Raw genomic sequence first — 24,896 nt, forward strand, 5'->3', positions numbered from 1 at the left:
GGGCGGCGGCGGCGCGCAGGTGGGGAGCGATCGTGTCACGCGTGGGGGGCTCGGGGGGGGGCGAGAGGGGTCCCGGGGGGACACGAGCTCGGCCGGGGACCCCCCCCTTTGCCGTGGGGTTTCCCCGTTTTTTATTTATTTTTATATTTTTTTTTCGCGTGGAAATCCGCGGGAGCCCACGCGGGAGGGGGTGCTGGGGGGCGTTGGGGGTGCGGCTGGGGCTGGGCTGGCCCCAAATGTGGATGGGGAGGGGGCAGCCCCCAAGGGTGTGCCCCCGGGGTGGGGGGAGGGATTTGGGGTTGGATTTGGGGTCTCCTTTGGGGTTCCTTTTGCGGTTCCCATTGGGGTTCCCTCTGGGGCTGCCTTTGGGGTCCCCTCTGGGGTCCCTTTGGGGTCCCTCTGGGGCTCCCTCTGCAGTTCCTTTTGGGGTTCTCTCTGCACTTCCCCTTGGGGCTCCCTTTGGGATTCCCTCTGCCTTGGGGCTCCCTTTTGGGTTCCCTCCGGTGTCCCCCCTGCAGCCCCTTTGGGGCTCCCTTTGGGGCAGGGACAGCAGTCCCCACAAACGTGGCATCCCGTTGAGCTCCCTCTCCCCCCTTCCGTGGGCGCGGAGCTCTCCCAGAGCTTTATTTTTAGATTTTTTCCACCCAAAGCACATCCCCAGGTAAGCTCGCCGTGCCCAAACCGGAGCCCGTTGTGCTCAGCCCGGGGGGAGGATTTGGGGGCTCAACGGGTGGCCCCAGCTCCGCAGGCGATTTGGGGTCCCCGGCACAGAGCCCTGTGGCTGGGGCACCTCGGTTTTGGGGTTTCCTTCTGCTCGATGAGTGGGATGGATCAAAGAGGGAAGGAAAAACCCCAGAGCTGGCACTCAGGGGTGTTGTGGGTGGTGCTGGAGCCGTCTCCCTCTCTAAGGGGCCGTCGAAGTGGTTGGGGCATCGCTGGGGCACCGAATCCGGGCTGCAAATGGATGGCAAGTTAAAGGAAAAAAAAAAAAAAACAAGTTGGAAATGCAAATTGCTCCTTCCTTGAAACTGCCCCAAGCCGGGTGCCTCCATCCCCGTCCCTGCCCCACAACCGGGGGAGCCCGTCGGGAGATCCGCTAGGTGCCGAAATATCTGGCTTTTATCAGACCTTTCCCGAATTGATGGCGTTTTGACCCAACGGCGGCGTCTGCGCTTGGACGCGGGGCTGACACGTCGAAGGCTGCCGTTCGCAGTGCCTGGGTTTTATTTCCAAGGCGGTGACCTATTTATGGGCTAACGCCATCCGGGGGCACGCAGCCACCGGCGGCGCGGAGGAAATGACGGCCGCCGCTCGCAAGGGTTAACCCGGAGCCCCCCGGCGCTGAGCACCACCGGCTCGCTCGGGGCTGAGCATTTTAGAGCCCCGGGATGTGGTTTTGGGGACGCTCCCCAGGCCCCGATGAGCCCGATGGAGGAGCGGCGAGGAGGAGACGCGCGGTGGCAGGAGGAGAGCGGGTACCCGCGGAGGAGTTGCGCATCGTCCGGAGCTCACAAGGAGGGAAGAGCGCACGTGGTGGCGCGGGTCGGGGCTGGGAAGGCGACGAGGCTGAAGGAGAAGAGCAGGGAGGAAGGACAAGGAGGTGGCCTCAGTGGTGGCATCCGTGGTGGCCTTGGAGGTGGCCTCGGTGGTGGCTGCAGCGTGGGACCCGGTGCCGGAGGGACCTGGCGGTCCCCAAGGACAATTCCCAAGCCCGACCTTTCCTTGCTGGCACCGGGGGGGTTCTGGAGAGGCAGCCCCTGGCCTTGTCGTTGGAGAGCATCCCCAGCAGGTAATTAGCTGGGTGTTAATTAGTAGCCTGCACCTCCTGATGCACGGTGCTCCCGCTGCTCCTCGTTAAGGACCAGGGGTTAATTAACAGCGGGGGGGGGGGCACAGCGTTGGCTTTTCCCAATGTTTTCACCCAAATGGTGCGGTGGGTGCTGGCGGAGGGCCTGGAGGCCAGGAGCTCTGGTGGGCTGTGCTGATGTCACCTCGTTCGTTACCTTCCCAGCTAATTACCCCTGGCAGGGGTGATGGGGGGGCTGTGCACCTCGCCCCCCCCCGATGCACAGCCCCGGGGGTGGTCCCGGGGTGCGGGAGGAGCGGAGCCGGGTAAACACGTTTCAAAAGCATCCCTGGCGCTCGCGCAAGGCAGCGTGTTATTCTTTAATCTGCTCTGGGAAAAGGCTCGGACACCTCCCCGGGACAGAGCGGGCATGGCCTGAAGTCCCCAAAAATTGGGGATAATGTGCAAGCTGGTCTGAAATCCCCAAAACTGGGGATAGCGTGCAAGGTGGTCTTCAAACTGGGGCACCGCAACCTCTCCTGGCTCTGGGTGCTCGTAGCTCAGGAAGGAGCCCCACCATTTCATCCGTGTCACAGGGAAATAATGAATTATTAGCTTTCTCTCTCTCTTTTTTAATTATTATTATTATTTTTTTAATGCTGCATGTTAGTGGGTGTAAAGAAATGGCCTTGAGTGCTGTAGTGCGTGAGTTAACGTAACTTGTTTGTCGTGGGGCTGACGGGCTTTCTCCAGAACCAGTGGTGGTGGCTGCAGTAACTATTCCTGATTATTTTGGGTGGCTTTATTAGAAAATTGGGAATATGGCTGTAAAGGAACTGTTGGCAGCACGGGGGTGGGATGGAGAGAGGTGGCAGTTCAACCCTCTCGTGCCTGCGATGCTCCGTGTTCGGAAATAGCAGCGCCGCTCTTAGGAAATAAGCCTCGTTAGAAGGATTCCCATTCCAAGTATTTGGGGCTTTCGGTTAAATTTAATCGGTTAATTAAATAAGGGCAGCTCTGGGAAGCACCGCCTCTCCTCGCTTGCATGCAGTGATGTTTCTGGCTTGGTCTCTCGAGCAGCGTGCGGCTCGCACACGCCGCCGGCACGCGCGCGCTCCTCTTGGCCCCACAGTGTCGGGGGGGCACCAGCCCCCAGAAATCACTCCTGGGGGACCAACACCCTGCATCTTACACCATCTGTGAGCTGTCCTGGCTGCCTTCCCTGTGCCACCTCCCTTTATCTGCGCTGGGCTGCTTGGGGTCACTGGTGGTGGCGTTTCCCTGCCCTCTCCGAGCAAGCCCCCTTGGAGCGGGGCTGCGATTTCGGAGCGAGCCAGAGGCTGTGTGCAGGGGTACTTGGTGCTCAGGGCGTTGTGCTGGGCTCGGTGGGGGTCTCCAGCTTGCAGTCTTGCAAACGGGACACGATAATTTGGAAATTATTTTCCAAAAAATGTTGTGCATCCTCCCCAGCGCTGATTTGTGCCCACCCGGGGCGGCTGCAGGCAGAGGTTGGGTTTTATCCCCCCTGCAGCCGTGCAGGACCCTCGGTGTAGGATCAGCCCGCTGGGGTTTCACACCCATGCTCTCAAAATGCTGCTGAGGATGAGGAGTAATTAATAAATTAACACAGCGCTTTTGTCACTGCGGGGGGTTGCTGTGGTTGAGGCTCACCTGGCCGAAAATAAATGTATTTGTCGAGGCTTTTCGAGGCTTTTTCGTTCGATGCTTTTACGAATTGAGAATTCAAGTCTGATAGCTGCATGTATCCTGGAGAAAACACAACATTGGAGCAGAACTGGCAAGAAACAAGAAGTTTCTTGCTTACCCCGTGTTAAATTAATACGAGTTCCTCTTTGCCCGGCGGTGGCACGGGCGCTGTCACCCCGTGGGGACCGGGGCTGGTGGCCGGAGCAGCTCGGAGGCACCAGAAAATCCCACCCAGGTCTGGCAGCTCGGCTCCTCCTTGCCCATAGGCGTGGCTGCTGTTTTGACATGCAGACAGAAGCAAATCTGTTACATATATATATTTTTTCCTATTAATATTATTTTTTTTTTCTCCCTGGGCTGGGAGGAAACCCGGCGAGAGGAGGCTGCCGGCTCCCTCCCGATGGCAGCGCAGCGGGGAGCGGGTGCCAAGCAGTGGGCAGCGGGCTGGTGAGAGCTTTCTCACTTTTTCAGGACGGTTTATGTAACCTGCTGGGAAGCAGTGCTTTTTTTTTTTTTTCCTCCCCCCCCCCCGTTACATAATGCTGCCTTAGGAGAGCTGCAGGAGATCGCCTTCCCCTCGCACCGCCACCGGCCCCGTGCCACCGCCACCGGGCTCGCCCCGCGCCAGCCTCCGCCGCAGGGTGGTGTCAGCCCGGATCCATAACTCCATGGCTTTAAATGATACTTTTAACATAGATTTCAATATATATTTTAATCCATTTCAATATATATTCAACATATATTTGAATAAATGTGTCCTAGATATTTTAATGCATTTAATATGTATTGTAATTGATATATTCTAATAGGTATATTTTAATATCCATTTTAATACCTATCTATATCAATATTTTTTTTAATATATTTTAAAAAGTCACCATCTGAAGTTGTGTCCCCCACCCAGATGTAGCAAGCAGGGGGCTGGGGCACGGTGCCTTGCAGCCCTGCTCCGTGCCTCGCTCAGGATTTGTCCCGGTGAGCGGGGTCGGTGCCGGTGGCCGTCCCCAAAGTGTACCAGCACCGAGGGCACGAGGGCTCTGAGGGCGAGATGTGTCCACGTGCACAGGTCCCGATTGCCTCCAGCCCTGGGAATCTCCTCCCTTTGAAGGCCGACAGCCCGTAAATGTTTATGGGCTTTTGCTTTCGCCACTATATGTTTGTCTTCTGGAGTAAAGGAAGGGAAAAAGAGGAAAAAAAAAAGGGTTCTGGCGGTGTTTTCTTGCGTTTTTGCACTTGGTGTCGAAGCTCAGGGTGTTTGGGCTCCAGGGCTGGGCACTGCGTGCGGCTCCGGGATGTTCGGGGCTGTGGCAGCCGAGCTCGTTCCGTGCAAGATCTCTCTTGGAGGCGACCTGGAAAAATGATGGATTGCAAAAAAAATGCAGGATCTCCTCGGGGGCAGCGTGTCAGCTGGTTACGGTGCCTTGCTGGATAGCCAGCCGAGCAGCCAGAGTGGTTTTAACGGGTTTATATCACACTGTAAGCTGCAGCAAGGTGGGGGGGGGGGGGGGGAACAAACCCTTTTCTGCCGAAATATTTGTTCTGGCAGGGGGCGAAGGGCAGCGAGCCATCCTGCTCACTTGTTCCTCCCGCTGCACCCCAGGCTCGAGGGCAGCCTCTTATGTCTGAAACAGGAAAAAAAAAAAAAATCAGTTATGAGCTGGATCCTCGCTGAAACCACTTCAGAAGCTGAAAAATATTAGCGAGGCGAAATGATGAAGCGAATGTGAGAGGAACGCATGCCATCGGGCGCGAGTTAGCCGCGTGCAGCAGTTTCCTTCCCCCCTCCCTGCGCTCTTCATCGCCTAAAAGCCGCCTGGTGCCACGCTCCCAAATCCCCCCGGTGTGCGGGAGGGGAGGGAGAAGCTCCCTCTGGGGGACTGGTGGCACTGGGGGACACGGGGCTGGTGGTACTGGAGGATGTGGAGCTGGTGGCACTGGGAGGTGGCAGTGGGAACATGGGGCTGGTGGCACTGGGAGATGGCAGCAGGGACATGGAGCTGGTGGCACTGCAAGGTGGCAATGGGGGACATGATGCTTGTGGCACTGGGGGACATGGGCTGGTGGCACTGGGAGGTGACAGCAGGGACATGGGGCTGGTGGCACTGGGGATATGGGGCTGGTAGCACTGGGAGGTGACAGCAGGGACATGGGGCTGGTGGCATTGAGAGGTGGCAATGGGGCACATGGAGCTGGTGGCACTGGGAGGTGGCACTGAGGAAAAAGAGGCTGGTGGCACTGGGAGGTGGCACTGGGGGACATGGGGCTGGTGGCAATAGGGGACGTGGTGCTGGTGGCACTGGGAGGTGGCAGCAGGGACAGGGGGCATACTCGGCGCGCAGGGAGCCGCCTGCGCTCCCCGCGAGACAGAACCGGGGGGTGTCCCCGAGCCGGGATGTCCCCACAGCCTCGGGGACAGAAGGAGTTAATGCCACCCGCGGGCTGTGAGCTCACAGCGGCAGTACACCGAGTTCGAGTTCGCTTCAGTCCACCGTGAGTCATGGCTCACCCCGCGCGCTCCGCGGGGACGGTTCAGCAGGGTGCGTGCGCGGCGGTGGCGGCGGCGGCAGCGCCTCTGTTTGTGTTTTGTTTTTCCTCGCAAGAAAAAGTTGCCATGCCCGGCTCCCCGCGCTGCTCGCTCCTTGCACAACGTGGCCCCCGGGAGGTTTGCTCGGGCCGCTGATTTAAAAAAAAAATAATGAAAAATAAAAATTAAAAAAAAAAAAAAAAAAAGGGTGGGGGAAGTGAAGTGGCTAGGGTTAAAGAAAAAAAAAAAAAAAGTGAATTTTTAGTTGAAGCGGTGACACATTTCGAAAGCAGCGATGTGCGAAACGGTCCCGAATCCGGGCAGATTTGTGATTTAAGAGCGAGGCAGGGAGGCAGAGCCCCAGGTGGAGGGGATGTGGTGGCGGCCCTGGGACCGCGCCGGGGCCGAGCCGAGGTTTCTTCGGAGCTGCCTCCGTGCCTCCGAGCCTGCGGTGGTTTGGGGAAGGACGCGGTGTGCCTTCGTGGGAAGCCGGGCGGATCTCAGAACAAGCGGCTAACGAAGCAGCAGGGCCCTGGAGGTTCCTCTTCGTCACGTTTGAGGCCGGCTGGGCTCATCCATCCCTCCGAACGGCCGGCTCGCTGTGCGGGGAGCCAGGCTCCTGTCTGATCCCGCTGCTCACCCCAAAACAATCCCAAATGGCATCGGGTGCCGGCCCCATTGTTGGCTGCTTGGTCTCTTGCTCGGTCTCGGTTGCAGGTGTCTTGGAGCCTCTCACCTGGGAAAAATTGCTGTTTTTTTTTTTTTTATTTCCTTCCTGCTGCACATAAACATTTTGCTCAGTATTTGTTTTCTTAGAGGAAAGCCTTTTCCCCATCGCAGGGAGGCGACGCCGCGGTGAAGTGGCGAGGAGATGCTCCAGCTGGGGTCGTCCTTCCTCGCCCTGCACCGGTGCGCTGGGAACGGGGACAGGGACGGGGACAGCCCCGGGGCTGTTGCTGCTGGTTCCCAGCCTGACCCTTGCATTTTGAAGCAAGTGTTGCAATCCGAAACTTGCAGCCACGGCGCGGTGGCGTGGAAGCGAAAGCACTCTGGGCTGAGCGGGTCTTAAAAAACAAACCCCGGGACGCTCAGTGCTCGTTTTTCCATTCTGCTGAGCCACGCCGTGACTTTTAGCAACGGGCAATAAAAAAGTTGGAGAGAACAGAGGCGTAATTTTTTTTCTCCTTTTTTCCTAAACTGATGCTGAGATGCCGAATGGCGCGGGATGGGAGCGGTGAGCGAAACCAGCCCTTCGGTCACTGCAGGAGAGCGTTGTGCTCGGCGGCTCCGTGCTGTGCCCACGCTCTGCAGCCTGCACCCGGGGTGCTCGGGGCAGGGGGAGCTGCCCCTGGGTCCCCATCGTGGGGATGGGTTCGGTGACAGCAACACGTGCGACCCCGTGCGCCCTAGGGCAGGGTCCAACCCGGCTGGGATGTGCCCGGGGCTTAAAACCACAGCCTCACTTCTCCCTTCTTGCGAAATCCTCTTTTAGAGTGAAGCGTGAGGTTTGGTTTTATTATTTTTATTATTTATTATTATTTTTTTTCCTCCCCTCTCCTTCCCAGCTGCTCGGGACACCGGTTCCCGTCGCCCCGTGCCAAGCTGGGACCCCACGAGCCGGGCTCTCACCCACCCGTGGGGGAGATCTGCGGGGCGAAGTTTTGACTTTTGCAGCTGGAAAGTTCCCGGAATGCCGATTTCTAGGAATTGTGGCCCGGGATGGTCGCGCAGCAGGGTTTTGTGAAACTCGAGCACGTGGGATACCTGCCTGTCCTCAGCCCCGGGTCAGACATCTGCGTCCCATTCCCCGCTCTGATTTTTTTCTCCTTTTTCTTCAGGCTGGATGATAGCGGCAGCTGTGCGGAGAGGGGGTTGTGAAACCAAAGGGCTTGTTTTTACGGGGTGGATTTCGGTGCGGGGCAGCGCTGGTGTCCTGCCCATTCTCCTGGGGCGCTGATTTGGTGCTGTGGGGTTTTTGTTCGAGGGAGTTTCTTCGGGATGCTTCCTCTGAATGTCGCGGGCTGTTTGGCGAGCGCACGAGCGGTGCTGCAGGGGAGCGAAGGCGGCCAGCACCTAGGGGTGAAGGCACCCCCAATCATGCAGAGCTTAAAAGAACCACAAGAGCTTAAAAGTGGTTAAAAAAACCACTTTTGTTATGCTTGCTCTTAAATATACAGTAAAAAATGCATTTTTTGTGAAGCAGCAGCTGAAATAATGCCGGTGAGGGCTGCTGGCGGTGCTGATGTGCCCATGGGTGCCGTCGGCTGCGCTCCCTGGGGAGCAGCACGGAGCTGGGCCCCGGCCGACGCTTCCCCTGCTCGTGTTGATGGGGAAACAACGAGAGCGTGGGGATGAGGAGGGGGCAGCGGCTCTGCTTCTAATCAGCTCGAGGGTTTTGTGCGGGCTGGAGCTCCTCCTGTCTCACTTTGGGCATCCTGATGTGCAGGGCGTCCCCAGCCCGTGAGCATCCTTGCTTCCTCTTGTTCTGCCAGAAGCTCGTTAGTGTATTTCACGTTAATGAGCATTTAAGTAGAGGTTGCATCCGGATGCTGAAGCCTCTGGATTTATCTTGGTTTTAAAACTTGTTTGGTCAAGCTCTTCAAGTAAAGATTTATCAGCGGGGCTACTGGTCAGCTGGTACAGCAGCGGCTGACCAAAAGCAAGTTAAAAACCCAAACAAACCCTCTGCTTTTAGAGCTCAGAAACGGCTCTGCCACTGCAGCACCAGGGAAAAAGGGTTTGGGGGGGCTGGTTTCAAGGGCCGGCGTCTGTGGGTGCGCACTGAACCCCAGTGCTGTGCTCAGAGCCGGGACAGGGGCTCTGGAGCTGTTTTGGGGTTCGCATAGGACTTTTTTTCGGAGCTGCAGTGTGCAGAAGTGCCCTGATGTAGACTCAGGTCACGGTGTAGATCCCTGTGACCCCCTTCCTGTGGTGCCCACCAGATGCCATTTGCCTGCTCTTTGAGCATCACTGGCCGGGCACATCCTCGGTGGACCACGGCGCCGGAGCCGAGGTGCTGAATTCTCCGCGCGCACGCTCGCGCCCCGCTGCAGGGGTTCATTTGCTTTAATTAAACACCATTAACCTCGCGGCACCGTCGTGGCTAATGGAGCGACGGGAGAGAGGGCTGTGCTTGGGGTAGCTCTGTCAGAAACGCCGAGCTTTTGCACTGGGTAATTAATTCCCTGCCTTCACGCTTGGCTTCCACGAGGAGAAACGTCCGGCTGGGGCATGGCGAGCGAGGTGCCGCTGAGCCCCCGCTCCCCGCGCCCGCGGGCATGCGCCAAGCCCGGCGAGCGGCACATTTCCTCCGGCTGTTTGTTTGAAATTAATGGGAAGTTTGGATTCCCTCCAGCTCTCCCCCGGCTGCACTTGTGCCTCCGAAAGGCTGCTCCGAGCTGGAGAGGAGCGGGAGCAGAGCGGTCTTTTTCCTGCGACTACAGCTGTGGTTTTTTTTTTGGGGGGGGGTAGGCGAAGGCTCTTCGAGCTCTTTCACAACGTGGACAGCATCTCTTGTGGGCTCCGTCCCTCCCAACCGCTGCTGACGCAGACCTTCTCCCCCTGCCTTGCGTTGGATGCTTGCCCTGGATGACTGCACTAATTGCTTACGTCGAAAAATAACGAGGAGGATGCGGGTGGTGTATTTTTAGATGTCTCTCGGTGGGATTTAGCAACCGGCGATGCGGAGCTGGCATCTCCGGAGCCGGCTTCCCCATCCCCGCGGTGATGCTTCGTGGCCCTTGGGAGGTTGTGTGCCGAGAGGTGCCTCTGCTTGGGTGAGCACCCCGCTTTCGGGCTCCTCCTGGGCATAATTATCTGCAAAAAGGGGTTCCCTGAGCCATGCGGCATCCAGCTTCGGTTGTGCCGCACGGGATGCTCGTGGGAGGCTGAATCCTGGCGGCGCCGAGTCGCGGCGGTTCCCAAATCCGCTGGAAATAGCACAAAATCGGTGCTTTTGGACCCAGAATCTCGGAGTCTCGTTAAGCGTTACCCCGAAGCTTGTTGTAGTTGGGCATGGCCCCAAGCAGTTCCCTCGCTCCTGTTTGCAGCTTCCACGCAGAGCCCTTTGTGTCTCGCTGGCTTCCTGCGCCGAGGGGAGGCTGGAATTCGGCTCGTCCCTCCCAGCGCTGGGTGCAAGGAGTGCAATTATTCTTACAGCCTGACTTAGCTGCCCTTGGAGCTGAAAGCATCCTTTCTTTTCTGTTTATGAAACCCCGAACGGACGATTTCTCCTGCTGCTTACCATCAGCTTCCACACCAAGGGCTGTGGGAAAGTTTCGCAACGATAGGGACTTTAATAGATCTGTTTTATGTCTCAAAAACCATTGCTTTCTAATTCTGTGTCACATGTTTCCTTGATTACGTCTTGCGCAGCGGTGTGGCTACCAAAACAAGTCCAATGATTCGAAGGAAATCATCAGGAAATATTTTTTTCCCCAACTTGAGGCCATTCCTTTCTCACCAGGCAGCATTCAGCCAGGGGGTGCCAGGATGCACGGGCTTCACCCGCCCCGGCCTCGCATCGCATCCTCGTGACGCTTCCCCGTGCAAACAGCCACCACAGACTCCCACGAGTGGCTCCACACCCGTTTTAAAGGAAAAAAAAAAAAAGAATAATCATCCTCGTGTGCTGCTCGTGCTTTGTGTCAGCAAAGCGTTCCTGGCCACCAGAACGGGCACATCCCCGTACCTCGCATCGCGCACCGGCTGTGGCCAGCGCCTCACCCACACGGCTCTTGTTTTGGGCAGTGCTTTGCCCCCAAAAAAGCTGTTTCTTAGGGACTTTCTGCAAATTTTTGGGATTCTTTCGGTGGTGGGTTTTGTGTAGTTTTTAGAGCTGCGTGCTGTGCCCGGAGGTCTTCCCGCCTGGGGAGAGACCCCGCAGCGACGCGTAGCCTCAGCACTTTTTTGGGTGTTCTTGGTGAGCGAGAGGAAACGAGGCGTGCCTGTGGTCGAGCTGTTGATTTAAGAATAATGCAGCCTCTGACGAAACAGCGAGTAATTCCTCGTGGAAAATAATCCTCATCGATGTGTCATGGCTTTGGAGCACAATGCTGGGCTGGTGCAAACGCTTCTAAGCCAACGTAGCTGGGCACCTTGGCATGTGCCCAGGGGGCTTCGCTGCTCGCCCCTGAGCATCGGGGCCTCTCCTGGCATCACCGCTGCCCCAAAGCAGCCTTCAAGCAGCAGCCCTGTGCTGACGTCCCTTTGGTGGCTCTCGGTGCTCCCTGGGGTGAAATCCAGCCTCCCACTGGGGCCAGCATCGTCGCGGGAGGTCCCAGAGGTTGGGTACGGGGATGAGTCCCTGCGTGCCGGGAATCCCATCAGCCAGCACGTGCTCACCTGCTGGCACAGGTTTTTGGTACAACTCTTGCCGGGGGAGTCCCTGCGGCACCGGGAGAGGTGTGGCAATGACCTGGGGGGCTCAGCGAGGTGAGAGCATCCCCGTGGCTGTCCCCGCTGCCGGGCAGGACGCCGGGGACACGGCACGGGGCTGCGTGCGCTCGTGGTGGTGGTTCGGCGGCGCTGAGCCTGGGTGGCCCCTGGGAAGGGATTTTCCGCTCTGCATGCTTGAGATGTTCTCTAAACTTCCTGCAGGGCCAGCAGAACCAGGGCTCTCGAGCTTTTAACCCTTTCCCCTGCCTCCTGCCCGCTCTCTCCCCAGCTCTGCTGCTCCAGCCCGGGGACGATGACGACCGACGAGGCCACCAAGCCCGAAGGGGAGGTGCAGGCGGCCGCCCTGGCCGAGCGTGGGGAGGACATCACACCCGCTCAGGACCGCGGCGTGCTGAAGGTGAGCGGGGTCCCACGGCCACCACAGCCCTCGGGGCACCTTGTGGCACGAGGGGACGAGCATCAGTGCCGCGGGGAGTAACGAAGGGGCGAGCGCGGCTCACGGAGCCAGAGAGCGCGGCGTGGATTCGGCGCGCTCGATGAATTTTCGCTGCGATTGTGCTTCTAATCGGATTATTAGCTGCAAATCCACAAAGCATTTTTGTGTGTGACTCACAGACATTAGAAAGAGCGCATTACTTAGGTCATCCAGGCTGCTCCACAGCCCCTCTTTTCATATTCAGGGCCGTTTCTGGATAGTTCTGCTCACCAGCACTTGCTCTTCTCCAGCTGAATAGGACCTTCCTCTAATAATAGCATCCTCCCCTGCCTCCATCCTCAGCTTGGGAACTGCTTGTTCCAGGCTGTAGCAATATAAAAAAAAAAAAAAGTGTTGACAAGAAGCGAGTAGTGAAACGACACACCCCTGCGAGTGAAATCTGCACGGGCTGAAAGCACGGGGAATTTGGGATCGCTCCCCGTTGGTGCTGACACCTCCGCACCGCGGGCTGAACGCGGCTCCGTGCGGGGCTGGCTTGTAGGGGATGGTGGAAGGGGCAAAGGGATGGTTCCCCCCCGACCTCCCCATGTCTTAAGGCACCTTTGGGGCATGTGTTTATGTATAAACATGTACTGTAATATGTAACATAATGTATTTATTTAATATATGGGTGTTTATGCAGCCTGAGGTCTCCGTGGCTCCGTTCTCATGGGTGCTTTCCCTCCCTTAGATCATTAAGAGGCCGGGCAACGATGACGAGTCTCCGATGATCGGGGACAAGGTGTACGTGCACTACAAAGGCAAGCTGGCCAATGGCAAAAAGTTCGACTCCAGCCGCGATCGGAACGAGCCCTTCGTCTTCAGCCTGGGCAAGGGTAAGGGGACGGGGTCCCCGCTCCCATGGCGCTAAGGGACAGCACCAGCACGGTGTTGTTTTTTTGGGGGGTGCCTCCCTTATTGTTTTTTTTGGGTTTGGGGTTTTGTGTGTGATGTCTGCCTCTCTCCCAGGCCAGGTGATCAAGGCGTGGGACATTGGGGTGGCTACCATGAAGAAGGGCGAGGTGTGCTACTTGCTGTGCAAGCCGGAATACGCCTACGGGGCCGCCGGCAGCGCCCCCAAAATCCCCTCCAACGCCACCCTCTTCTTCGAGGCAAGTACGGGGCCGGGCTGCCGCGGGACAGCTCGCTCGCTGCCTTCTGCTTTGCCAGCCAGCTCCTAAAAAAAAAAAAAAAAAAAAAAAAAAAAGCACAAAACAGCTTGGATTCCTGAAACGTGTCCCTCCGCTCCAGGAACCGGTGCCAGTGTTTTCTCAGAAATGTGTGTCTGAGCCGGAGAGGCTGCGGCCGGGGAGCAGCCCCGCGGGGAGAGCGAGCAGAGCCCTGCTTTAAAAAGGCAGGCGAAAAGGGGAAAACAGCTCGGAAATGCCTCCCTGGGCTGAAAAATCCCTTCCCGGCGCTGCTCCCGCGCTGCCTGGGGAGCCGTCCCCCTCGCACCTTCCAGCCCCGGTTGCCTCCTTGCCTGCAGGATTCCTGAACTCCCTTTTACTGTTACTTTGTGTTGGGCTTCAGGTGCTGGCCGTGGCCCAATTCCTAATAAATCGGGTGTATTATGCTGTGGCTTTGGAGCTGGCTTTTATGGGCAACTTCTGCTCGTCAGCTGAGCGGAGAATTAGTTTGCTTGGCTCCCCGGCTCGGGGCTGAACTGCTGCTTTGTGGCTTCCCCGTTGTTTTTCTCCTCTCCTTCCCCTCCACCCCCAGCTCTGCCTACCTTCCCTTTAATTCTTCAGGTCGAGCTGCTCGATTTCAAAGGCGAGGACCTGTTTGAGGACGGGGGGATAATCCGGAGGATCAAGAGGAAAGGGGAAGGCTACTCCAACCCCAACGAAGGCGCCACGGTGGAAAGTGAGTAGCGGGCTCCGCGGGCAGAGCCGCACGCCGCCGGGCTCTGGCCGAGCAGGGAGGGCAGCGGTTAACTTTTGGGGTTTTGGTGAGCTCCGAGGAGCTGCCCTTGGCACGGCCCGCGGCTGCCGTTCCAGGGCTGCTGGCTCCGAGGGTTTTACTGGAAAACCTCGAGGCGCGGGAGCAGCCAGCTGGTGATGGAGCGGCCGGGCGAGGACAACCCGCGCTCTGTTTTTCCCGGTCCTTCCTGCCGTAGGACAAACACGGGCCTGCGAGGCTGCCGGGGAGGGTGAAGCCCCATAGGGTTTTGGGGTCAGACCCTTCCTTTTTTGCACATTTACCCCTCCTGCGTCCCTGCCTGAGTGGCTGCATCCAGGAGCGGCGTGGGGGATGCTGAAAAACCCAGGCTCTGCCTCCTGGTGGGAATTTTTCAGCAGTTCCCCTGGGCTCCTCGTGATGCTGATAGTTGGTTTGGGGCTTTCTATCGCATCTGCCGTGGCACGGAGCCTTGCCTTTTCCTTCCCATGTGGCCAGGGGACGGTTGCAGGCTTCTGGTCACCACTGACAGAGGGGATGAATTAATGCAAGGGGTTTGTGGAGCCAGCTGTGCTCTGAACCCACATCGGGAGCCGGCTGGGTGACGAGGAGCTCATCCCATGCAGCTCCTTGCTCCCAGAGCCTTCTCCAAGAGCAGGACGCAGTAATTCTGGGCACGTTTCTGGAGCAAACATTTCACCTAGGCGGTGAGAGCCAGGTTTTTTTTTTCTCTCTCCTCCTAAGAACAACTCAGCCATAGATTTAGAGCTACCACGCGGTACAGAAGGCATCCAGTTTCTTCTCCCCATTTCAGAGCTCCTGTTCGCTAAAGAGGGTCCAATTAACTTCCATTAGCGAAGGAGAAATTGGATCTGAACTCATAAAACTCCCTGCCTGAAACGGCCAGTTCTTCTCCCAGGGTTTTTTAAGGAGATTTTCTTGTCCCACACTGATCTCTCCGCCCGTCACATGCTCGATGTCGTCGCCGGACCCGGCCGGGAGTAGGGTTTCAGGCTGGCTTCACCGTCTCCAAGGTTAACCGAAGAGACAGGCTAAATATAATTGAAACCGGCCCAATTCCCACCTGCCTTTTTAGTGCTGTTTTTATTTATTTTTTTATTTTTTTATCTAAAGAGGCTGCTGGGGGCGAGCACGTGGCGGGCGGCGGCGTGCCCAGGGAGTGCTCCTGCTTTTTCCTTCGTGTTGAGCTGTTGGCAAACGCAACGGTGGCGCGATAATTTGGAGCAGGTTGGAGGCAGGGAGAGGGAAACCACAGCAAGTGGTTTCTCCCAAAGGACACAGAGGTGGCTTCTTGGGGAGGGCTCCCCTTGGGTGCCCGCCACCCCAAAGCCCACTTGTTCCCAACCTATTTCAAGTGAATGCTTGGTTCTAAGTGAGCACGGAGAGCTGGGGGCGCACACGCACAGTGCAAATACTCGAGCTGAGTGACCTTGGAGGCAGCCTCGTGAAACGGGCACTGCCCGTGCAGGGCAGAGATGGGGAGCTCTGGGCTGGTCCCAGTGGTGGTGCCGCTGCGATGCTCTGAGCAGTGCATAACTCGTTCACCTCCCCGCACACCAGGGGTCACAGACCCCTAAATGCATCCCGCTGAGAAAGGAGCAGCACAAAACAACCTGGGAAGCATTTTGGGGTGCAAATAGGCTTAAATTGTCTTTTTTTTTTTCTCCCACAAACACAGCGCTATTTACCTCGGAGCTTTGCTCCAGGCACCAAAGGTGGGACCCCAAGGAGCAGCCCTGGGTTTTGTGAGCCCAGCTGCCTCTGCGCGGGGCTGCCCCTCGCCTCGCTCCCCCCAAAACCCTGTCTGAGCTCCGGGAGTAGCCCCAAGGTGCCCGGCATCGCCACCATAACCAGGTTGGCCAAAAACGTGTGATTACCGGGGTGAGCATCCCCAGGCTGGAGTTTTGCAGGCGTTTTTTTTTATATAGGTTTTGAGTTGTACAGACCGCAATTCACGGTTCCGGTTCCTAAAACGCGGGCTGCAGCCGAAATCCCGCATTCCAGCTTTTGTTACAACCTTTCCCCCCCCCACCTCCATCCTCCCCCCCTCCTCTTCTCCATTTTAATCTGAGTACAAATTGCTGTCAGCACATCAAGTTCGTGTGCCAGCCGCGCTCGGTACACTGTGTTCTGAGCTCTTCAAAAACAAAATCGCTGCAGGCACCGGGAGAACAATAAGTCAGCGCGGCAGCCGAAGGGATGTGCGGCGGCCCAGCGGGGGCTTTTCTCCCCGTAATCCAAGAGCAGCCGCAGCCAGCTGACCTGCTGCACACAGCGCCCAAACGCTCCTGGAAACCAGCGCTGAGATCTCCCCGTTGCTTTCCGTGTGATTAAAATGGAAGGAAAGCTTTTTTTTTTTTTTCCTTTTTTTTTTTTTTTTAACCCTCCGAGCAAGGGCTGGGAGCTCGCATCCTCCCGGGCAGCCTGTTGTAAGCGGGCTGGGGGGGGTGCTGCCACGTCCCGCTGGTGATGGGGTGACCCTGGGGAGATGTGGGTGGGTGCTCGTTTTGGGGCCAGGCGGTGGGCACGGCTCAGGCTCACCAGAAAAGGCACCTGGATGGCAGGGGGGTGGCGTGGTGCCATGGGGATGCCCGTTTTGGGCTTGATGTCCCGTTTTCCTGCACCTAAGGAGATGAAGCAGGGGTTAGTCCCGGAGGTGGGTTTGCTGGAGGGTTTTCCACGTAGCCTTGAAGCCCGGTGGCAGGTTGCTGAAAGCTGTGGCTGTGCTCCTTGTCCTGAGCTGGCTGAGAGCGCGCAGCCTGTGTGTCCCCTCGCTGCTGTGCACCCCTGAGGGATGCAGGATGCATCCTGGCGTGCTGCAGGGAGCGAGCATCCTCAGCCACCCCTGTGCCGTGCCGTGCTGGGGGCCTGGCATCATGCAGGCAGGTTGCAGAGGAGAGCATCCTCGGGTGATGTTATGGGATGGCCCTGCAGGCACATCAGTGATGAGCGACGTTTAACACCCGAGTGCTGGAGCTGCTCGTGTTCACACTGGTGCTGGTGCTCACCTCCCCGTGACATCCAGAGCCAGGTGCTCTGCACCCTTCAGTAGCTCAGGATCCGTCCCGCAGCCACCAGGTCGCCTTTGGGTCCCTCGGTCGCTCGCCCTTTGCCGTTTGGGGCATTCTCTCAGAGAGGTTTAAGGGAAACTCGTTCCCTGATCCGCAGCACCACGCTTGAAGGGCAGAGACATCACCGAACGCTGCACCACCAAGGTGCAGGATGGAAAGCAGACCATCACCAGCTGGGCACAGGGTTGTTTGCTTTCCAGGGGTCTCTCCCCATTTTGCCAGCATTTATATGGGCACGAGAAACCCTTCCTGCTTCAGCTCTGCAGCGTGCAAAGGAGCTCGTGGCTGTCCGGTGTGGGTCTTTCCCACCCTGGGGGCTGCCAACACCAGCCCAAACGGTTGCAAATTCTTTAAGCAGTTCTGACAGCGTTATTGCCTGCTGTGATTTCTCTCCTCTTAGAAGCTTTTATTTTTTTGGGTTTTCTGTGGTAGGTAGGAGTTTCTTATGAAATCCCTTTTACTTTACATTTGCTTGCGCGCTCGCGTGCACTTGGGAGGGCAAAGAACACGCGGTGCCCCCCCCCCCAGGCGTGCACCGTCCTCGGGATCAAATCAGTAAAGAACAATCTCGCCGTGGAAATCACGCCAGGAGCACCAGGTGGCGAATGTGCCAGGTACCCGCTGTCCGCTCTGGCTGCGCCTCTGCCAGCTCCCCGGGCTGGAACAGCGCGGCCATTGGTTGAAGATTAAAAAAAAAAAAAAAAATTATAAAAAAAAAAATGTTTATCTTGTACTTGCAGTTCTTAGAGGCAGGAGAACACGGCCTTGTTTTTGAGGTATAAGGCAAGGGTATGGCGCTGTATAGGAGGCTTGTAATCGCCGTGATAAACTCCGCGTGGCGGCGTGCCAGGAGCAATATCCAGTTCCAGTAAGGCTGACTCGCGCAGCGGCGCACGAGGGGAACATATTAGTCATTATGTTTATCTGTTGTCTGCTCCTTGCTTAGACAAGATACGGCTGCCTTGCTTCGTTAGCCGTGCTCCTTCCTGAGCCCTCCTGCCCCTCTCTGTCCCCCGGGGGCTCATTCGGCCGGCAGGCAGTGCCCCCCGTGCTCCAGCATCCTCCCGCTGCTTCCAGGGCTCCAGCTCGACCGGGGGCTTTTGCTGGATTTTGGGAGCTTGAGGAACATGTCGTTACCTGACAGAGTTGCCCCCAGCCCTGTTAAAGCAGCTCCCTAAGGCAGCCAGCGCAGCCGATGGGCAAAATCCTTTGGGAAAGGCTTTTTTGGGGGGGAACCGGGGATTTGGGTCCTGCACGGCACCAGCTGCCCGCAGCCTGGCACGGGGCTTGCTCTGCCCTGCAGTTCACCTGGAGGGCTTCTGCGGCGGCACCCGCTTCGACTGCAAGGACGTGAAGTTCGTGGTGGGCGAAGGGGAGGACCACGACATCCCCATCGGCATCGACAAAGCGCTGGAGAAGATGCAGCGGGGAGAGCACTGCGTCCTCTACCTCGGGCCACGGTAAGGGGCGCAGGAGCTCGGCTTGAAGCTTTTCCGACCTCTGCGGCTGCTTTAGCCTTGGTGGAAGACAGCAAGCACGGCAGGAGGGCTCCTCCAGGAGAGGCTCGGGTTAGCATCGCCAGCAGGGCCAGCCAGAGGGGCGAGTGGCACGCAGGCAGGAATTTGGAGATGGTTTTAAAAGCAGGTGAGGTGGCAGGGGCTGCATCCAGCTCCCGTGGCTGGAAGGAAAGATTCAGCAGGGCTTTTTTCCTGCACAAGGAGGGAGAGGTGTAGAAAAAAACAGAGGTGATGGCACCCGGGTGCATCTGGAGAGGATGGTCCCACGTGTGTAATGCACATAGAAAGCAGCACATCTTTGCTGCTGTATCACACAAAAATGTTAGTGAGCGTAGAGCTAGATGTGAAAGCAGAGCGAGCACCCTGGGTGCGTGTTCGTGGCCGAAATCTGCTGAAATGAGGATTTAGGGACTTCTCTCCAAACCCTAACAACCCTAGCCCTAATTAGGACCCTAAAAAACACGTACGATGCCAGTTTCTCCCATCAAAAAGTGCTCCCAACGGAAGCCTTTGGGTACACCTGAGCTCCCTTGGGGAACCTTTGCGCAGCAAACAGAGCAGGGCTCTTTGGGGGCTCTTTAGGGGCTCCTTTTAGGTGGCTTTTCTACCTGCATTTTAAAGGTGCCGGTTCATCGAGGAGGATATCTGGAGAGGAGAGGGATGCAGGCAGTGGAGGGCGCATGGGGCTGAGGACAACGTGTGCCCGTTGTCCCCTGGGTGCCCCCCAGCGCAGCCCCTCTGATCTCTCCCCATTTCTGCCCTTCCAGGTACGGCTTCGGCGAGGCGGGGAAGCCCAAGTACGGCATCCAAGCGAACGCAGAGCTGGTGTACGAGGTCACGCTTAAAAACTTTGAGAAGGTGAGGGCAGGACCGGCCCCGGGGTGCCCGGGAGCTGCTCCTCTTGCAGCATTCACCCTTTGTCCCTGGCGTGGCTGCGCCGCGGCCCCTGCTGAAGCAGAGACGTCAGCAAGGGATCGCTGTGTTCTTAATTTGTTCTTGTGTGTTGGTTTGTTTTATTTTTCTGGCCGGGGTCCAAGGCTGGTTCTCTTATTTGTTCCTAGGCTTGTTCCTTTTGTACTTTTTTTTTTTTTTCCCTCCTTGGGCTGCACAGAAAAAAAAAAAAAAAAAAAAAAAAAAAAAGTTTTGTGTCCCGCCAGCCAGCCGGGGCGGCCAGGGCCAGGGTGATCACTGGGGGGGCTGCACACAGGGGCTGGGGACAGGGACAGGGACATGGGGACAGCACAGGAGGTGCCACTGGGATGGGGCAGGTGCTGCTGGGTCCCCAGCCCCGGCTGGAGCAGGGGATGGTGGCAGGACCCTCTGCTTGCCCTCTCTGCTGAGGAGGTCTCTTCCTACCCACTTTTTTTTTTTTTTAATATTTTGGGGCTTTGTTTTACTTTTATGTTGAGATTTTTCATCCTGTGAGGTTGCAGTCGATGAACTGCAGTGGATGGACTGTGCCGTAACACTGGGCTCAGGGGAAATCCCACACCCAGCAGCGATTTACCTGGTGCAAAGGGGTCCTCTGCACTCCGGGCATGCACCCCACGTGTGCCACAACTATTTTCCTCTTCCCTTTCACCCCCAGCCCCTCAAACTTAACAAGCAGCCACTTCTGCCCTATGCAACACCACCCTGACAAGCCCCACTCATTAAAAAGAAACCCCAGAAAGCCTCGTGGATCCACCTGGCTTGCAGCATCCCATTCATTTCCCTCCCTTCACCGCTCTCCAAGGGTGTGCGTGCCGGTGGGGCCGGCGTTTGGAGGTGCACGGTGCCTCCATCCCGGCGTGCTGGTGGGTCCTGTGCCCCACGGCCGTGGCTCTGAGCGTTTCTTTGCAGGCCAAAGAGTCGTGGGAGATGGACACCAAAGAGAAGCTGGAGCAGGCTGCCATCGTCAAGGAGAAGGGGACGATGTACTTCAAGGTTTGTGAGCGTGGCGACACCCGAACGCGAGCGGGGAGCTTGGAGCAAATCCTGGACCTCCAGAGGCACCCCTGAAGGGGTGTAAATGTCAGAAATGTGCCCCCCAAACTTTCCCTGTCCCTCTCCCCATATAAATGATGAGCTCCATGGGAGGTGCAGCCCCTGCCCACCCCTTCCCCGCCCTCGGTGATTTCGGGCACAGATCCGCTGCCTCCCCAGCTCAGTTTCCCTCTGTGCTCCATCCCAGGAAGGAAAATACCTGCAGGCGGTGATCCAGTACGGGAAGATCGTGTCCTGGCTGGAAATGGAGTACGGCTTGTCCGAGAAGGAGTCGAAAGCCTCCGATTCCTTCCTGCTGGCTGCCTTCCTCAACCTGGCTATGTGCTACCTGAAGCTGCGCGAGTACACCAAGGCCGTCGAGTGCTGTGACAAGGTGCGGGGCCGCGGGTTTGCTTTTACTCTTCCCCCCCCACGTATCAAATTTGTCCGTGTGCAAGCAGCAGTTTGCAAACAGCAGCGCATTATTGGCATCCCCACCGTGCCTCCTGTGCCCTTTGCGTGCGTCTGTGTCAGGAAATTATTAATTCTTTGATAAAGGGCTTGCATTTAACGAGCTTGCCTAAGGTTCTTAATCACGTAAGGCTGGCTGCCTTAAGCAGGATGGTAAGTCGCCTGTGAGACGTGTCTGGGACATGAAGCTTTCATAAAATAACAGGAAGCAGGGAGACAAAAACCCGTTTAATCCGAAGGAGCCCTCAGCCCAGGAGCTCCCCATGCTCCCTGGGTCCACGTGCCGCGTTCCTGCGTGATTCCAGCTCTGTGGGGGCTTCTCTCCTGCTGACCTTGCTACCCACAGTGGGGTCTTGTGCAAGGAGATATTTTTAATCAGCTAAAATATATCAGTAAAAATTACATAAAAGTATATAAAGTATATAAATTGTACATGTATAGCTGCAAACTGGTTATGGAAACAGGTGAATTTTTGCAGAGCAGGATGCTCTGGAGACTCGGAGCCTTTTCCTTTGTCCTAATTTGAGCATTTTTAGTGAGGCTTTGAGCTTAAGGAGGTCTTTGAAAGCCACCCATTGAGCAAACCTAAACCGGGAGGGCACGGGGCTGCACGAGCAGTGCCCACACAGCACTGGTGCTGCAAAACGAGGGAGCTGCTTCTGGGGAGCATCTTCCCTTGCAAGGAGCTGATGGCATTTGCAGGCAGGGGAAGGTTCTGCACCTCTGCTCGTGGTGACACGAGGCGTGAAGCCACGTCGGTGCACGTGGTAGCTGTGGCCATGCTGTGGATGTGTGTGCCCCGAGGAGGTGCTGGGCTCTGGCGAACTCTGTCCTTCCAGGCGCTGGGGCTGGACCAGGACAACGAGAAGGGCTTGTACAGGCGGGGCGAGGCCAGGCTGCTGATGAACGAGTTCGAGCTGGCAAAATGTGACTTTCAGAAAGTGCTGGAAGTGAACCCGCAGAACAAGGCCGCCAGGTCGCAGATCTCCGTCTGCCAGAAGAAGACGAAGGAGCACAACGAGCGGGACAGGAGGATATATGCCAACATGTTCACCAAGTTTGCGGAGAGGGACGCGAAGGTTGGTGCTGCGTGAGCATCCGGGCACCCCGATTTGGCCACATTGAGGGATGCTCAGCAGGCTCGTGGGGAGAAAAGAAGGGTTAAAACGGAGGAAATTGGACATCGGGTTGAGGATGCTGAGGTTTGGGAGCACGGCCTCCAGCTGATAGAGCCTGGGTGGGAAGGAGCTGGTTGGTCCTTGGTCAGCAGAGGACGCAGAGGCTGCTGTCAGGTTGTCAGTAAAAGCATTTATGGTGTGGGCTCTCGACAGCTGATGACAGGTTTGGTGTTTGGACATCGCTCTGCCGGCCGTAGCCGCTGGCCGTTGATGACCTCCTGGCCACCGGCGGCCTGGGTGAAGTGAAATGTCATCCACCCCCTGGCAAGGCCAAGGGTATTTTGAGACATGATAGTATGGATTTCCTGAATCTTGTAACCCAACGCCCTGCTCCTCTGCTCGTACAAGAGATCGCTTTCGCGTAACAGGCTCTAATCCAAAATTCCTCCAAACAAAAACCGATGCACGGTGTACTGTAACGGGAGAGGACACAGCTTTGCAAACACTCTGTACGGGTAATTTTTAGTATAATCTCTTCTGAACCGGTGCCTGAAAGTGAGGCGGTGGAATAAGTGAGTGCTGCGGGCAGGGAGCAGTCCTGCCTATGGGGCTGCGGGCTGTCAGGGGCCGCGTGCTGTGGGCTGCATCTTATATATGGCCTGGAGCTATAGCTCTTATATGGGCTGTAGCTATAGCTTGTGTATGGGCTGCAGCTATAGCTTGTTTATAGGCTGCAGCCATATAGCCCAGTGCCGGGGCTGCAGCTGCAGCTTATATATGGGTTTGCAGCTCTGTATCCCCGTGTAATGGCTGCAGCTGTAGCTCATAGATGGGGCTGTAGCTGTATAGCCCAGTGCAGGGGCTGCAGCTGTAGCTCAGCCCTCTGTCTCCTCCCCGAGGGCACCACCTCCTCTCCTTGTGGCACCGTGTCTGTCTGTCTGGGCTCGCTGTGCCAGTGCCCTGCAGCATCGGGGCAGCTCCCATCCTTCCCAAAGGCTCACCCAGAGCTGGGACAGATGAGGTCTCACCTCCACGAGCCACCGAGCCAGGAAAGCAGGCGGCTGGGGTCCAAGGAGGGTCTCTTCTGCCCTGCTGGGCTCAGCCTCACCTCCGAGCCCTGGCATCGCTGCCGCCGGCTGCTCGTCATTTCACCTCATTCCTGACTCTCTGTGGTTCTTTTGCTCTTTTGCAGGAAGCGGCTAGCAAAACCGGGGTAGAAAAAGAGGCAGAGAAAGCGACTTGTGCACAGGGGCTGGAAACGGCCGGTGCTGGAGGCAAAGAGGCCAAAGGCCACGTATGATGGAGGGGCAGGAGGAAGGGAGAGCCTCCTGCCCTCAGCCCGCACAGAGAACGGTTTTTGCCAGGACTCAAGGACTCGCCAGTGTTTTCTTGTAAAGCTTGTTACAGTTTGTGTGATCGTGGAAGCAAAAGCGCCTCGCAAAGAAAAACAAACCCAGTCCTGCTGCCGCGGGCGCACTCACGGCTGGGCGCGAGCAGCGGGACGGCGTGGGACCACCGCAAGCGGAACAAACAGCTTTCCAAAGGAGGGGGGAAAAATAAATAAAAGTGGAAGCTCTTGGCTCCCGGGAGGTTTGCGCAGACAGCTCCTCGCAGCTCGCTGGACTTGGTGTTGGCTGGCTGTGCCACGGCCTGTGTCCTCCGAGACGAGCTGGGACGTGGGAGCGCTTCGGCAGGATGCGACCGAGTGCTCCGGCACCGGCAGAGGCAGAGCAGCCTCCTCCTGCGCTGCCTTCATCCTCCTCCTCCTCCTTGCCCCAGGGCTGGGAGGGGAGCTGCAACAGGGACCTGGCACCCTGGCCCCCTGTGCTCGCTGAGTTTGCTGTCAGGGTGGGCTCAGGCTTCTCCTGTTGGTCCCCTGCACGTGTCCGAGGGTGTTGCAGCACGAGAACGAAAGCCTCCTGCGTGCCGGCCACCTCCTGTCCCTCGGGGGAGGCGATTCCCCCTCCTGCGGCTGCAGAGGCGTTTCTCATCCGTGGTGACCCCTCTGCTTAGGGATTTACAGTTCGGCTTCAAAGCACTGTTTCATTGGGGGAATTTATTTTTATTTTAAGAGGCTGTGTTTTATTTCACTGGAGGGTGAAAAAAGGCTTTTCCAGCGCTGCTGCTCGCAGGTGCCTGAATCGCAGCCAGCAGTGGGCTCAGATTTTTAAACGGGGGTTTTATCGCTTAGCTGGGGCCCAGGTGAAGAAGAGAAGCAGCAGCTTGGCACCTCGAGGGGCAGGAAGCGAGATAGGTGTTGTCACTGAGCCGGTACCGCGGGCTCATCAGTGAGCACCCCGTGCCGGTGCTGCTGCTGCGACCTCGCCCGTCGCCTTCCTCCAGCCTGTTGGGTGCTGTCACCACCTTTGGAGAACAGCCTTCAGTTTGTTTGTTTTTGTTTTTTATTTTTACTGTCTGTCCTTTGTAATACCCCTTTTGAAGCTTGAAAATAAAGAACTGAAAAAAAAAAAAAAAAGGAAAAAAAAAAAAAGGCTCCTCTTTTCTCCATCCTGCCGTGAGCAGCCGTGGGGGTGATGGGTGGGGATGCACCGGCTCTAGCGGTGGCTCCATTCCTTAGGGAATTATCGGTGTCCCCTGTTTTACAGGGGGTGTTGTTTGGGATCTCAGCAGGGCTGCTTCTCCTGGGCAGCTTTATCCTGAAGCCTTTTTCATTTGGGAGATTCGGGGCTGGAGCTGCAGGATGCATCGGTGACACGCAGGGTGGGTGCTGGGGAGGAAAGGCTCCTGCTAGGAGTGCTGGAAGCAGGGGCTCTGCAAAGAACTGGCTTTTATTTATGAAAGCAGTGCAAAAAAAAAAGCCATTTTGGGTCAGCCCAAGCCAGGTTTTCCTTATGAAACACCCCTGGCTTGCTCTGTGGAAACTTGCCGTTTCTGGGCTTTTCCCCCCTATTTTTAAGCATGTTTTTATTTCAGCTGGCTTCTCGAGG

General features: G+C 57.1%; 1 protein-coding gene across 3 annotated transcripts; it reads left to right on the forward strand.

Annotated features, from left to right (window-relative positions):
• FKBP5 (FKBP prolyl isomerase 5) lies at positions 1-24,427 on the forward strand. 3 transcript variants are annotated; one of them, XM_082778465.1, is made up of 11 exons: positions 1-19; positions 11,683-11,811; positions 12,581-12,725; positions 12,859-13,001; positions 13,638-13,752; positions 18,181-18,337; positions 19,162-19,252; positions 20,237-20,320; positions 20,568-20,753; positions 21,670-21,909; positions 23,141-24,427. In XM_082778465.1, exons 2-11 carry the CDS (start codon positions 11,707-11,709, stop codon positions 23,246-23,248), a joined length of 1,374 nt encoding a protein of 457 aa, XP_082634591.1. In that variant the 5' UTR covers positions 1-19; positions 11,683-11,706; the 3' UTR covers positions 23,249-24,427. The 3 variants fall into 3 exon arrangements, with proteins under 3 accessions (XP_082634591.1, XP_082634590.1, XP_082634592.1); XM_082778464.1 differs by lacking the exon at positions 1-19 and having other exon boundaries at positions 21,769-21,909; XM_082778466.1 differs by lacking the exons at positions 1-19; positions 11,683-11,811; positions 12,581-12,725; positions 12,859-13,001 and adding an exon at positions 13,064-13,419.
• The last annotated feature ends 469 nt before the right edge of the window (positions 24,428-24,896 follow it).

Source organism: Aythya marila (assembly GCF_965140915.1).
Source record: "Aythya marila genome assembly, chromosome: 24".
In the NCBI taxonomy this organism is placed as follows: domain Eukaryota; kingdom Metazoa; phylum Chordata; class Aves; order Anseriformes; family Anatidae; genus Aythya; species Aythya marila.

Excerpts from the sequence above, each read along its gene's own strand:
- FKBP5 (XM_082778465.1), top strand. The coding sequence starts at position 11,707 with ATGACGACCGACGAGGCCACCAAGCCCGAAGGGGAGGTGCAGGCGGCC. Across the intron at positions 12,726-12,858 it reads CGTCTTCAGCCTGGGCAAGG|GCCAGGTGATCAAGGCGTGG; the intron begins GTAAGGGGACGG and ends CCTCTCTCCCAG. Across the intron at positions 20,321-20,567 it reads AGGGGACGATGTACTTCAAG|GAAGGAAAATACCTGCAGGC; the intron begins GTTTGTGAGCGT and ends GCTCCATCCCAG.